Source organism: Xiphias gladius, chromosome 18, assembly GCF_016859285.1.
Source record: "Xiphias gladius isolate SHS-SW01 ecotype Sanya breed wild chromosome 18, ASM1685928v1, whole genome shotgun sequence".
Classification (NCBI taxonomy): domain Eukaryota; kingdom Metazoa; phylum Chordata; class Actinopteri; order Istiophoriformes; family Xiphiidae; genus Xiphias; species Xiphias gladius.
This window is the reverse complement of record NC_053417.1, coordinates 3850153-3864603: the sequence shown is the minus strand read 5'-3', so window position 1 is coordinate 3864603 and position 14451 is coordinate 3850153. Positions and strand designations below refer to the sequence as shown.

The 14451-nt window shown below is 40.5% G+C and overlaps 1 protein-coding gene and 1 long non-coding RNA gene across 5 annotated transcripts in view; one reads left to right on the top strand and one right to left on the bottom strand.

Annotated features, from left to right (window-relative positions):
* Window positions 1-14451, top strand: part of LOC120803465 (collagen alpha-1(XX) chain) — a 43346-nt gene that overhangs the window by 27474 nt on the left and 1421 nt on the right. For 2 of the 3 annotated variants that reach the window (XM_040151934.1, XM_040151933.1), the window contains exons 21-41: window positions 564-680; window positions 777-923; window positions 1254-1310; window positions 1935-1973; window positions 2132-2270; window positions 3507-3649; window positions 4848-4957; window positions 6510-6668; window positions 6820-6897; window positions 7263-7349; window positions 7450-7503; window positions 9134-9229; window positions 9431-9484; window positions 9632-9685; window positions 9772-9825; window positions 12920-12991; window positions 13083-13118; window positions 13305-13371; window positions 13507-13695; window positions 13892-13969; window positions 14266-14427. In XM_040151934.1, coding sequence (XP_040007868.1) covers window positions 564-680; window positions 777-923; window positions 1254-1310; window positions 1935-1973; window positions 2132-2270; window positions 3507-3649; window positions 4848-4957; window positions 6510-6668; window positions 6820-6897; window positions 7263-7349; window positions 7450-7503; window positions 9134-9229; window positions 9431-9484; window positions 9632-9685; window positions 9772-9825; window positions 12920-12991; window positions 13083-13118; window positions 13305-13371; window positions 13507-13695; window positions 13892-13969; window positions 14266-14427 — 1992 coding nt within the window. Of the gene's footprint in view, window positions 1-563; window positions 681-776; window positions 924-1253; window positions 1311-1934; window positions 1974-2131; window positions 2271-3506; window positions 3650-4847; window positions 4958-6509; window positions 6669-6819; window positions 6898-7262; window positions 7350-7449; window positions 7504-9133; window positions 9230-9430; window positions 9485-9631; window positions 9686-9771; window positions 9826-10138; window positions 10240-12919; window positions 12992-13082; window positions 13119-13304; window positions 13372-13506; window positions 13696-13891; window positions 13970-14265; window positions 14428-14451 lie in introns of those variants that run through there. The other variant, XM_040151936.1, reaches the window with a different exon arrangement.
* On the bottom strand, window positions 2244-5936 carry LOC120803468. 2 transcript variants are annotated; one of them, XR_005709342.1, is made up of 3 exons: window positions 5688-5936; window positions 3467-3777; window positions 2244-2744 (listed from the first exon to the last, which is right to left on the bottom strand). It is a non-coding gene; the product is annotated as an uncharacterized LOC120803468 (long non-coding RNA). The 2 variants fall into 2 exon arrangements; XR_005709341.1 differs by lacking the exon at window positions 2244-2744 and having other exon boundaries at window positions 3179-3777; window positions 5688-5932.

Below are 14451 nucleotides of genomic sequence, written 5' to 3'. Positions count from 1 at the left end.
TTCAGTATATTGAAGCATGCTGATGTTGTATACCATGAGTGATGGTTAGTCTTAATCATGGCAAGGTGTGCATGCAGCTGTGATGCAGCCATGACCGCACCTTTGAAGGCCTGCTATTTGTTGATACAGAGTTTGAGGAGGGTATTGGGGGTACACATAATTTTAGTCGAAGCCTCACATTTAAACTCCACTAAAAGTTAGGCAACTCATTTCGTCGCTCATTCCAGCATCAACTTTAAACAAACCTCCTCCTCGGTGCTGCTTTTTACTAAGAGATGTTTGAGTCATAAGTCAAAGTTAAGGACCATTCTTAAGAACATTTCTTGGAGGATTCATACATACCGGCCATGCTGAACATTTTAAACTCAAAATGTAAAATGACGTCGTAAGCTCAAACTTCCAGTCCTCTGTGTTATTACTAATGGAGGGTGCTTGTTCTGTTTGATCATGTGCTTGCTTGGCTTTTCTGCTCACCACTGCCTACTCTGTATGTAAATCTCATTTCTCGCCTTCCCGTTTAGCAGCCTTCCATTTTACCCAGCTGTCTGTCTCTCTCCCTCCAGCCAGTCTGCGGGTGAGCAGCGTGAGTGTGGTCAGGTCAGACCACTCCAGCATCTGTGTTTCTTGGAGACCTGTGTCTGCTGTCGATGGATATCGTATTATCATCCAGTCTGTTAAAAGTAATCCATAGTCAGATCTATAGTAACTGACAAACTCAGTGTACGTAATGCTGTCTCAGAAACCAGTCTAACCTCTGTTAATTGGTGTGTGTATAGAAAAGGAAACAAAGGAAGAAACTGTCGATGAGTCCAGCAGCAGTCACTGCTTCACTGATCTGGAACCAGAGACTCTGTATCGCATCAGCGTGCACTCACTCATCGGCTCAGCAGAGGGCGCTGCTGTCTCCATTCTCCATCCAACAGGTTTGATTTGATCTTAGTATGGCTGACTGTATGTTAGATGATGAAGTTAGTTGGTTTACCATGAAGGCTGGCATCTGCTTTTTATGAATTCATATTAAATAAATAATTTACACAAAAAAAATGTGGGAAATAAAATATTTCTAGGTTGCTTGCCTCCACATGATCACTCAATAGTTCTGAAAGCTTTTGTTTCTACAGACATACATACAGTACATGATCTGGGAGGAAAAATCTATATATTTATCATATATGTATAATTATATATAACTCCTGACATTTTTATTGTTGGCTAAACTGGTCATGATTGGCTTTTCTTGTTCCTTTTTGCAGCCACAGCTCAAGCCAGAATTCCCATCCATCCCCGGATGTATCCTATCCACAACGAAGGTGGCTCATCAGCATATTGCACTTATCTTCTTGTCTAGTAATAAAAGTCGGATTCAAACACAAATTTTTGTAAGCTTTTCGGGGACATCATATCAGTCATAATTGAGCACACATTATATTCTGGAGTCCAGAAATTCCCAGGGGGTCCTTAGATGACTCCAGCAGGCCGTCAGCGAAACGAGGAATACATCAGTTTTGTTATTTTATTTTGTCCTGTAGACATAATGCAATGAGGACAATGTGTAACAGTTGGTTTTGGTGAGGAAGTTGAAATCCATTGCATAGCAATCGTGAGGACTGGCATAGTGCTCTGTGCTTTATTCGTCAGTTGAAATGAAATTTACTTGTAACCATCGATTTAGACCACACAAATGTGAATGACACTTTCTCCCCAACTACATATTGTGATACAGTTCTTTCATGTGTCAAATCTAGTAAAAACTTTCTTCATAGGTAATATTATCAAATGGTCCTTGCTCAAATAGCAAATTTATTAGAATGTACCTGGACCCCATTGAGAGATGTTTTTTGTTTCTGGACTCAAAATGCTGAAAAAATATCCCTTCAACTGATGGTTTGTTAGCTAAGCTTTTAATGTTTCAACACTGCCCTCTTGTGTTGTAGTGTGTCCTGAAGTCACCATCAGAAACAGCATCGTTAAAGGTGAGACAAACTCTCCTCACACATACCGTAACTACAAACTCTCCCATAAAAGCCTCATTTTGAATAACTGAAGCATCCGATTCAGAAAAAAATAGGAAACTGTCACGTCTTAAAAAATACGCTTCATTTTTATTTCTGTCATGTGTTTGTTGTCTCAGGGTTTGACATGATGGAAGCGTTTGGTCTGACTCAGAGAGCTCACTCGACTGTGGAAGGTGTGGCAGCCGAGCCGTTTATATTCAACACCCTCCCCACCTACACACTGTACAGAGACGTCCAGCTGACACAGAGCACCAAGTGAGACAGTCTCCTTTACTGATTTTAATTCACCCTCCACTGTTTTATCTTTTGTCTATACACTAATTTCCTTAAATGCAACCCCACATTAAGTAACCTTCATTAAAGACTTCAATACCTTCTCTCTGCTATTTGCTCAGCTGTATCCAGCTGTGCTAAGAAGTATGCTATATGCTATCTGCACAGTAAAAAGTTGAATAAACAATTCCTCTTAGTTACATGACAACCTCAAAATGTGGCTGGAGCCAACGAATCCTAATCTGCTAGAGAGTCAATATTATATACCAAAAATCCATTTGAGGAAGACTGGCAAGTCTGCATCTTAGCTCCTCCCAAGAGGAGCTGCAAGTGAGAGATGTGAAGAAGAGACGTGAAGATGGGGGAACTGTGTTTACCAAATGTAGCATCGTCGCTCATTCCAGCATCATTTTGAGGAAATGGCAGTTGCTCAGGATGCACAGCATCTCAGATGTCCTATGTGTCAGAATAATATTGAAACCATATGTAAGAATAAGATCTGCAAACACCTACTACTGATTATGGAGCTATTTCAGTGTCAGGGTGTCACAGAATATGACTGAAATAGCCCAAACAAAACATTAAAATGGGTTTATTATTGAAAGAACAAAATGGAGACGAAGGAACAAAAAAAACGGGCAAAAATGCTCTGAATAAAATATATCATTTGTGAAAGGCTACAGGTAAAGTAGTCTGACACTCTTCAGGCTCGCGCTGGGTTCGGGACTGTTAACTGCACGTGTGCCACCATTTAGGACAAATATTTGGTCCTCATTTTTTCTGAACGAGGAAAATAAAAAGACCATGAAAAGAATGGCATTTGGCTAATGAAGAAAAGGGTAGACAAAGTTGCAAAGAGTGTTATGATTCATTCACCATTCAGATTCCACACACGTGATCAATTTCATTTTATTAATAAAATGAATAATAGAGCCATTGAAGTACTGCTATTCCACTTTTAATGGGTAGTTTTTCTAATCTACAACACTGCAATAATGCAAAAAATTTATGTTAAAGCTTCTGTTTCCGCAGCAGCCTGACTGCTGCTTTTACTGTTGCATCATATCAGCTGACCAGTTATCAAACAGCAGGAGTGCAATTTACTAACATGACTTCATACTTCAAAATCTTCAGACATGCACCTCTCTATCATGGTTTCTTCAGCAGAAAACCTTCACCTTGATGTAAATTGATCAGTCTTTCCCTCTCCCCCTCCAGGTTTATCCACCCTGCAGGTTTCTCTCCAGAGCACACCATTAGCGTTGCCTTCCGCATGTTGCAGGATACACCCAGGGAGCCCTTCGCCCTCTGGCAGCTCACTGACAATGACTACCAGCCCAAGATGGGAGTGGTGCTCAACCGTCAGTAACATTTCTGCATCTGGTTCCTCTCCAACAGTGCAAGGAGCTTCAGAACCCCTTTAGTCTCATTGTGTCGTAAGATCTTATTTTGTCATCAGGGCAGGGAGATAGTGGACCACCTGTTAGGACTGAAGATGAGCAAAATGAGCATTAACTTTGAAGTCACATTTTAACATCTTCTTTGAGACCTGCCTTTTTACTTTCCATTTCAGTGTTTTTGTTTTTTAAGTGTGGTTCTTGGTTTTGCAAGCAACAACAGTGAGTGTTTCCTAATCTAAGCTATTTAGTGATTTTCTTTTGATAAATTGATTATCATTGGGTTTCAGACTGTTGATCAGACAAAACAAGATATGTGAAGATGGCTCCTTGGTTTTTAGGATCTCTTCCGTTATTTTCCAAAATACCCAACAATTAATTGAAACCAATTAATAGTTGCAGCTGGTTTTATTTAATTTTCAAAAGCAATTACACTGATTTAACTCAGAATTTAAAGAAAAATGTGTACAATATCTAAAATATTTTTTCCTTACAAATGAACATCTCGGGGTGAGAGAGTAATTCCATGTTTTTGCAGTGAAGTTATTAATTGCTTCAGGATTGTTCAGTATCTTTAAACAAGCTATAGATCATGACATGAGTGAACATGCTTTAATTAATTCATTGATTCATTCATTTACCAGATACTTAACAGTAAAAAGATGAAGTTGGTGTTTCTTTTTTTTTATAGAATTTTTTTTTGTCAACTATGAAAACACCAAAACCAACAATATGCTAGTCCATCTCTTATGATTTTCAGATGTCCAAACTTCCCTACCCTTTCCCCTTTAGCTGATTTTTTTTTTTGGGGGGGGGGGGGGTTGCAAGATGCCATCAATGAGCAAGATGCCTCTATGAGGATTTATGAATAGTTGGGATTGGATCACCCACTGTCTTTGGAAGATATTGAAATTCAGACTGAACGGCTTTCACAGCACACAGTAGTTTTTAAGAACCACTGAAAAAAAAAAAAAAAAAAAAAAAAAGCGAGTAGCGTGAAAACCTCACTAGAGGTGCTTTTTTTCCTTACACCCAGCCAGATCAAACTGGTGTAAAGCAGCCAGCTGCCCTCTAGCTGACATTGCCATCTTAAGAGCGAGGCATAATTTGAGAAATCAAAGTTATGACTGAATATCGTCCTCTCTATTTGTGCTTTACACAGCAACAACAAGGCATCTGGTGTACTTCAGTCTGGACTACAGGGGAGAGGTGCAGGAACGGACCTTTGACCAGCCGCAGGTCCACAGACTGTTCTATGGCAGTTTTCACAAGGTGAGATAAAATACACAGAGCAAGTCCGAAAGGACAATAAAAGCTTCGCTGTCATTTGAAGAAAAATAAATCACTGGTGTTATGTTTTCATCTGTCACTCATTCACCTTTGGGTACTCTAATAAAACAAAAATGTCAAGACATGCAATAATAGGAAAGAGCATGATGGAAAGGTGAAATAGGGGGGTTAGATATAGGCTCCACATAGAGTACAGTAGCAAGAAAGATGAGAAAGTGCACATAACAAAGACCAACAGTAAAGTACGAGAATGTGATATCATCATTAATAATGGATTACATTATAAGATGTATTGATTCTGTATATGTAATCGTTCAAAACTTTAATACATAATACATTTCTTTGTATAACAACTCACCAGTTTCTCTCATCATACTTTAATCACAGTAGTCCTTCACTTTTACTTACAAACTTTATTATTTAGCTATTATCAAATTTCTTTTGAGTTAAATAAAAATACTGTTAAATAAAAACAAAACATGGAGAGCAGTTTTATCTCACTGTTTGCAGCTTCTGTTTTTTTGGTGCAGGTTATCGCCATGCATATTTGTTAGAATGTCCCCCCTCATGCATCATGATTTTCAGCATGTGATGATTCCACAGGTGGGAGTGATAGAGTTAAAGAGGAAGCAGAGAGAGAGAGAGAGAGAGATGTGAAGTGAAAAGGACCACAATGGACAGTTATTGTAGTTTGGCTGATGTGTTCACTTACCAACATGATCAGCAGTTGGAGCTGCAGCAGTACCTGTGACACACAGCTCATGGAGGCAGTTTACTGTTACGGTTCAAAAATTTCAGGACCCAAGTGCACACAACACGAAGGCGGGTAGGGGGCAATGAAGGAATATCAGTGAATCAGTGAATAAAACTGGTTTACACGCAGATTGATGGATGAGCTGATGAGCAGAAACAGGAACCCAAAAACACCTGGAACAACTAGGAAGATGCACAGTAAACACAGAGACTAAATACACAGGGAGGCAAGGGTAATTGGGAACAGGTGAAACTAATAGGGTTGGGGCAGGCAGTTTCACAGGCGGGAAACACAATAGGGCAGGACGCAGAACAATCAACGGACACCAGAAGTAATAAATTTCAGAATTAAACAGGAAGCACAAATGAAGTCACTCAAGAGGCAGAGTGACATTTACTAACTTTAAAACACTTAGCACCCAATTGCCACAATTTGTGTTGAAATTTGACACATTTTGAGTCATAACTCAGTCAAATCTAAACAAACAGTCTTGATACACATACTGTGTTTTTAGATTAAGTGTATACCATATCACCGATGCCCATTCTGAATAAAGGTCCATAAATCCACTTTGAAATCATAAAAAAGAGACACTATTAACAGGAACTGCGAATAGCTAATCCAGCGAACCAATATGTAAACAAATATAGGCTAAAAAAACAGGGCTCTAAAATGTCTGCCCTAACATGACAAAATAATCTGGGATTTCATCTTTGAATGATTTTGTTTTATTTCCACTTGTGGTTCCATTTGATCAGTCCTCTCTCCTCCAATTGGCAGGTACACTTGTCTATCAGCCAGGTGAGTGTGTCCCTGTCTGTGGACTGCCAGCGCGTCGGCGAGAGACCTGCCCGCCCTCTAGGCAACCTACCGACTGATGGTTTTGAGATGCTGGGAAAACTGGTGAAGACCAGAGGGCCCAATAGTGGATCTGCCCCGGTACTTTTATTCTATTCATTTCTATTTCTTTGATCATATTCCAGGCCCAGTCTGTCAATAATATTGTACAGGCTGAACTAATTAAAAAAAACAATGTTCTCTTCCTCTGTCCAATGCCCAACATACATCCTGTGTTCTTGATTGTATCCAGTTCCAGCTACAGTCCTTTGAGATCATCTGTAACACCACATGGGCTTCAGAGGATACCTGCTGTGACCTGCCTGGAGTGGTCAGTCTGTTCATTTTTTACATTCACCCTTATTGGACTCTATTTTGATATAGGTTTATTGTGAATTGATATTGCTTAGCTCTTGACTGTCTGAAATTCTGCAGTTGATATTTTAAACGGATTATATCCTCATAAAATGTTGATTATATAGTAAGATGTGTGATAACGACTCATACCCAAAAATATTAGCCTGTACAGTTCTTCCCTTTCACATAATCATGTTGCTGTCATCCCTTTTTTTCCCCTGATGATTATGCAATAGTGAGGGATACTTTAAGAGAGCACAGTAAATATACTGGTAGCTTCGAGGGCTGACTTAATGTCTGTTTTCTTAATGTCTGTTGCATGTCTGTCGTGTGCATCAGAGAGATGAGGAGAGCTGTCCTGCCCCGGCGTACACCTGCACCTGTTCCTCTGACACCCCTGGAGCTCCTGGTTCCCCCGGCCCAATTGTACGTCGCCATTGGACCTAGAGTATTTGTTGAATCACTTTTTGTATGATCCAGTTGTTTGATAACATGTTGACATTAATTTCCTTTTTCTTTTTAACAGGGAAAACCAGGTCCTCGTGGTGAGAAAGGCGAGAAGGGAGAGCAAGGCCAAAAGGTGACATGAGAATATTTATGTACACCAACCAGCCACGACATTAAAAGCAGTCACCGGTTTTAATGTTGTGGCTGATGGGTGTACTTATACAGTATATACAGTTCAGACAGTAAGTATTTGGACAGTTACAGATCTTTTGTTCTTCAGTCTCTGTACTTCAGCACATTTAATTTGAAATGAAATAATGGATACTACATTGAAGTTCCAAGTCTCAGCTTTAATTTGAGGAGGTTTACATCAATATAGAAAGATCTGCGTGTGGGAGATATAGCCCCTTTAAACACAGTGTCCAAATTGCAAGGGTTCAGAAGGAATTGGACAGATGCACACGAAGTCAAACAAAATCATCATATTTAATATTTTGTGGAAAATCCTTTGCAGTCAATGACTGCCTGAAGTCTTGGAACCACACACATCAGCAGATGCTCTCCCAGAGCTTCTCTGCAGCCACCTCCAGCTCTTGCTTGTTGCGGGGTCTCTCTGACTTTAGTCTGGTTTTCACCAAGTGGAATGCTGCTCAGTCGGATTCAGATCGGGTGATTGACTCGGCCGGTCAAGGACATTCCACCTCTTCACCCTGAAAAGCTCTGTGGTCGCTTTGGCTGTATGTTTAGGATCGTTGTCCAGCTGAATGATGAAATGTAGTCCAATGAGTTTCGATGCATTTGACTGAATCTTAGCTCACAGAATGCTCCCGTGTTGTCACCACGTGAAGCTCTGCATTCGTACTGTTGCTTCCGTCAGCAGTTACATAATCAATAAATGCCAGTGTGCAAGTTCCACTACACAGTTCTGTTCCTTAACAGAACCACAAATCATGTTTGACAGATGAGGGGGTTTGCAAGAAAGTGAGGCTTTTCAAAGAATAAAATAAAATACTGCATTTTCTATCCAAAGGCAGAACTGTGCTGCACTATGTATACAAACTGGAGAATAACTGAAAGCTGCCGAGTACCTCACTGAAAGCGGTTATGTCCTGACATTTATCAATCAGCATTAATCATAGTCTGTCAAATTGTTACTCAACTAAACCAGCCATAACCAGCCATAAACATGAACACACAGCTGTCTCCCCCTAAAAATCACAGGATTAGTAAAATGAGTAGGTGTGCACTGATCGAAGAGTAGTGTACAGGCTAGCTGATTTATTCTCTCCTCCACGCTGCCTATTTATACTGTTAGTGAAAACCTTGAGGTTCAATATTGATTCTGTTCAAACCTGACAGGACTGTAACAGATAAAACCACACACAGTGCTTGCATGATATTTGGTGTCTGGCACATAAGAGTTGGTCGACGCAGGAAGTTTCTTTTAATGTATGAGACAAGAGACTGTTGAAGGAGGGGAGTTCTCAAATTTTGGCATCTGACAAATTTCCAGCCATTTTTGAGACAGGAGTGTAGCTCGCAGAAGCCTCGTCAGGGTTAAATCTGCTGCTTCAGAACAATCTCTGCGATCAAGACACAACCTAAAAGATTCACACTGTACAGTAAAAAATCATCCTCAAGCTACTTTTCATACATGGTGTAAAATCAGTTTAGCATTTACTCATTACAATGCAGGTTTTATATAGAAGTATGTATTGGAATCCCAAATTGATGTCTTCATGTTAGTTTTCTCTGTGTTTCAGGGGGAGGTGGGTCCTCCAGGAAAGCCTGGATTTGAGGGAGGCCTTGGACTCCTAGGCAGCACAGGGCCCCGAGGCATGACTGTCCAGGGCAAAGTGGTGGGGAGACTTCTTTTCCTTACACTCTTACCTCTATACAGTGATTAAAGTGGTTGTAACCTCTATACAGTGGTTACAGTGGTTACAACCTCTATACAGTGGTTGGCTTATATCATGATAAACTGTTGTCTAAGGACTCATGAATCTAGAAGGCTGTGTGAAAAATGTACCTGTGTTCTGTGCTCATATTTTCCTTGTTAGGGTCCACCAGGTGCCAGGGGGGAGAAGGGGGATCCTGGTCGACCAGGAGTCCAGGTGAGTTTAACGCCAGTGAAATAGTGGAGTCACCAAAATTCAGAAATAGCACCAAAAACACTCTTCTTCCTAGTAATGTTGTATATAAACCCATCCATCAGTCTCTCGTTGCTCTCTCTTCAACCTCCATTTTGTCTTTCCCTGCAGGGTTTACCAGGACCTCCAGGTCCAAAAGGGGAAGAGGGGATCCCAGGCCCCCAGGTGAGCTGTTTGGTCTCAGTCCATACAGAGCAGTAAATGTTAGCAGTTCTTCATATGTTCTCATCTCTCTGCAATATGTTTCACAGGGCATTAGGGGAATAGAAGGTAACATTGGTGCACCTGGGATCACTGGACCCAGGGTAAGATTGAATTTTATTTTCATTCATGTGTAAAATTTTAGCATTTTCCACTTTGGTGCTACAATTAGGTCAAAATTTCATCTTGACCAAAATTTTGGTCCATAACACAGAATTTTAAAAACTGATATCTTTTGAAATGTCCTGTGGCTATTTGCTGTCCTAAGAGGATGAATGCTAATATTTTTTGTGACCCCTGAGCTTTTGTTTAGTGCCACCATTAGAGGAACAATTTACATATACGCCCCCCAACTATTCAAATTGAAAAGACTGATATTTACGGACGTTATACTAAGAATGAATCCTTTTCATTTAGGACATGTGATGAACTTTCCTCTGGCACCACCTTCAGGCCAGAAATGTTTTTACTATGCTCACAGTTTTTTACTGGAGAGTAAGATGCATGATGATTTCCACGAAATAAACTATTTTTAAGTGCGGTTATGTTATTCCAACACAACAGCAAACTTTGCATGTAGCCCAACTGCTGGTAGTGCTTTAACAATTTGCAGTATCTTTTTTGTTTTGTCCATCTTCTTTATACTGTGTGTAATTGAGGTGTAATGTTCTGCCCGTGGGCCTTTTTAACGTAGTGAATTAGTTCTGACATAATAGTTGGAAGTCATAGAATTTCACATGATGGCATCATGATGGTAAAGATTGCACATTCTGACATGCAGTGTTTCCATGTAGTGTGTGCATACTTGCCAAATGTATTATTTCCTGGGGGGCATAGCTGAATGGTAAATGGACTGCACTTTTCTGGTCTATCGACCACTCAAAGCGCTTTACACTACATGCCACATTCACCTATTCACACACACATTCATACGTTGCATTTATACACACACATTTGGGGTTCAGTATCTTGCCCAAGGACACTTTGACATGCGGACTAGAGGAGCCGGGAATCGAACTACCAACGCTCTGGTTAGTGCAAGACCCGCTTGCCCACTAGGCTGTTAAAATGAAATGAAAATTCTGAAATGTACTTTTGTAAACAGAATGAACACTTAGGCAGAGAGCTGCTGTTGGTTGAAAACTTGAGTATTTATTTCATGCTAGAGCCGCTGTCTAAATCCTGTGCAAACCATCTTACCACAACAGATCCACACAGGCAAAACATAATGGGACAATATACAAACCATCATAGGAAAACATCATGCATTAAACCAAGACAGGCACTAAGAGAAATGGGGTGTAACGAAACACAAAAAAAATCTTTGCAGTAATACATCTGTTTTTTTTAATGGATGTGTTACACTCGCACTGGCTTTGGTGCAGTTACAGTATACAAAAAAACTGAGTAAAGCCTGTGTGCAATATCAATAAAATGTTAAATTATTCAAAATTGTACCATCTTACCATCTTGCAGTATTAAGTTGAAGTGTAGGGTATTTGACCTTTATATATAATTAAAAGCAAACAGGATGGATAGACTACACTTAAAATACAGACCCCAAAGTACAACCTCAATGCAACAAAAGTGACTGCACAAATTATTTCCAATTACGCCTAATTGTATGATCAAGGTTCCAAATAACCTGTGAACACCACAACGTCCTCAGTTTTGGCATTGGATGTGTTTAAGGCAACATGAGCAAGTAAGAAACCAGATTTTGAGACTTCATAAAGATGAGAGCATCAGTAGGCTACTTAACATAAGCTGAAACACAATCTGAGCAGTGGTTAGGAGCTATATGAAGAATCATAATACCAATAACACAAGGTGCATTGACCGTACTCAAAAAACGATGCCTCTCACAATTCACTGTTTACACAAGCTTTCATTGAAAAACATCATTCCTGACTTGCTTCTGAGTTGGCATGAAGATTATCTGTGGAAACTGGTGTTTCAGTGACTGATCAGACAGTGAGAAGAACATTGCATGAAGTCAACCCCTACGGACGGAGTCCAAGAAGAAAACCCGCGCTCACAAAACTGCACAAAACTGCAAGATTAAACTTAGCCAAAGAACATGAAAAGAAGTCTGATGAATGTTGGCACCACATTCTTTGGTCACATGAAACCAAAATAAATTTGTTTTGATCAGATGGAGTCCAGCATGTTTGTTTGGACCTGGCCAGGTCTACCACAGTGACCACACAGTGCTGACTGTGAAAGGGGAGATGACATTTATAGATGTGACTGGGAAGGCAAGTTTGTTTATCCAAGTACTGAATGAAAAGATGACTCCCAGTCTCAAGAAATTTGGCAGGAGCAGAATTTTCCAACATGACAATGATCCCAAACCTACGGCAAAAATCACACAAGAGTCTTTCAAGAAGAAAAAAGTGAAAACTATGACCAGGCCAAGTTTGTCCCCTGACTTGAATCTAACAGAACGCCTTTGAAGTATTTTATAGTGGAAGGTAGAGCAACAAACCCCTCCAAAGAGCAGCTGAAAAGAACCCTCTGTGAAGAATGGCAGAGCATCTCTCCACAAATTTGTGTTAAACTGGTATCGAGGGCCAGGATGATCGAATCTGTCATCGAAAGTAAAGTTGGACATACAAAATATAAAAATAAAAGAATGGAATCTCACTAATGAAGAGTGTACTGACTTTTATTGCAGCTGAATCTTTAATATGGACCTTACATTATGCTGTAATTAGTCAAACGAATGTTTTCAAATTACTTGGCTTCATTCTTCTAGGGCTCAAAAACAAATTAAGTCGTATTAAATGGATAGGATTTGTAATTACTTAACATTTCAGTGATATTGACCATGGGTGTACTCAGTTTTGTTGTATACTCTATTTTGTGTGCTTGTTGGAGCCTGTTAGGTCAAACGGCTGCAGTTCACAAGGTCATGTAAAAGGATGGTCTTTATATCACTCTATGAAACCTCAGAGTGGTCAGGACGCCCAAGAAAGTTTAATATGGGAAAGGACATAGGTTTGGCTCACAGTGTAAAACATGGTGTTTTGCCCATTCTGTGCTATGCCTAAATCTCCTGATATGGTCACCTCATGGTATGAGTTCCCTGTGCTTCCTCACAGTTGCCTCAGGAATTGGCGTCTGTGACTGTAAGTCTGTCTCTCTCTCCTGTCATTTATCTGCTGTTCCACTCGTCCATCTATGTGTATTGTACAGGGTTTCCAAGGAATGCCGGGACACCCAGGGCCCATAGGGGAAAGGGGCCCCTTCGGACCTGTGGGACCTACGGTACGACCAGAGGGACAAATGACAACATAAGTCATATCTGTCTTCACGTTTGGTTATTAATATCTATGCTTATATGTCTTTCACTTTACAGGGTCTTCCAGGTAGTAAAGGAGAACGAGGAGAGAAGGCGGGTTACATCTTTACAATCTTTTTCTTATTGCTGCTCCTAACAGCACACAGATAATTTTAAAATAACTTCTCATCACAGTGGGCCACATTTTTTCATTGCTTTTTATGTATTAAAGTCTCATTTCAAAATGATACCTTGGCTTTCATTGGAGCAACAGTTGATGAATCTGCTGATGTTTTACAGGGGGAACCTCAGTCAATGGCCATGATCTACCAACTTGTCACACAGGCCTGTGAGCAACTAGTGCATAGTAAGTACTCTGTTAGCGAGCATGTAAAAAACCTAGGCCTTCTACAATGATTATATCAGTATATTTGGCTCAGTGGCGCCAACGTTATATAAACTCCAGGTGCAAAGACATTCTCTTGCTTTGTTTTTTTTTCAGAGGAGGTGTTGAAGCTTGACATGTTCATTAACGAGATGAGTCGTAAGCCAGCTCCTATTGGGGAGCCAGTGGGGCCCCCAGGGGAGCCGGGAATACCAGGGCCCAAAGGCCCACCAGGAGCCAGGGGTACCCTGGGGCATGTTGGCCCAAGGGGTCGACCTGGCAGGGCTGGATATCCAGGAGAACAGGGTAAGACTCCATCTAGTAGATGGTTTGTTGTAATGAAAACAAAGCAACCTAATTCTCATGTTTGTCAAGCAACTGTTGCATACAGATCTGACATTTATAAATTGTGATTATGTCACCTTTTTCCTCATTTTTAGGATCTGTTCTGATAATTCTGTAAGCTTTTCATTTTTCTGAATTGTATCTTCCTTCTCTGCAGGGCAGAGAGGTATGCCAGGGGCGAGAGGTGATGTAGGGACCAATGTCCAGGGGCCCACAGGGCTGAAAGGCTTTGCAGGTACCTCTTTATATGTCATTTGTTTCATATCTGTACTGGAGTTTTAATGGTTACTGAGGCTTAGAGAGTGTGTTGATGCTAATAAAACAAAAGTACAGAAGAGAGGTCACAAACATTTAGGCTCTGAAATCCATACCGTCTATTTTCTTTTACTGCTCTGTTCTTTTTAATAGTTTAATACAGTTGCAATAAATGATGCCCAAACTAATATAATACACAAGCTGTAAATCAGTAAATAATCCTGCACTGATGTCAGGTTATGATGCATCTGTGTTGTGTTTTACTTGTATCCGCAGGTCCTCCAGGTGAGTCCAAGCTGGGAGTCCCAGGTTCCAAAGGAGATGATGGTAAGTCAGGACCACCAGGGATCCCTGGACCTCCTGGACAGCCAGGCGAGATTGGCCCACCGGGTGTTTGCGACAGCAGTGGAGGCTGCCACAGAGTTCCCCAGCAAACAGGTTAGCTACTAGGAAAAGTCTAAA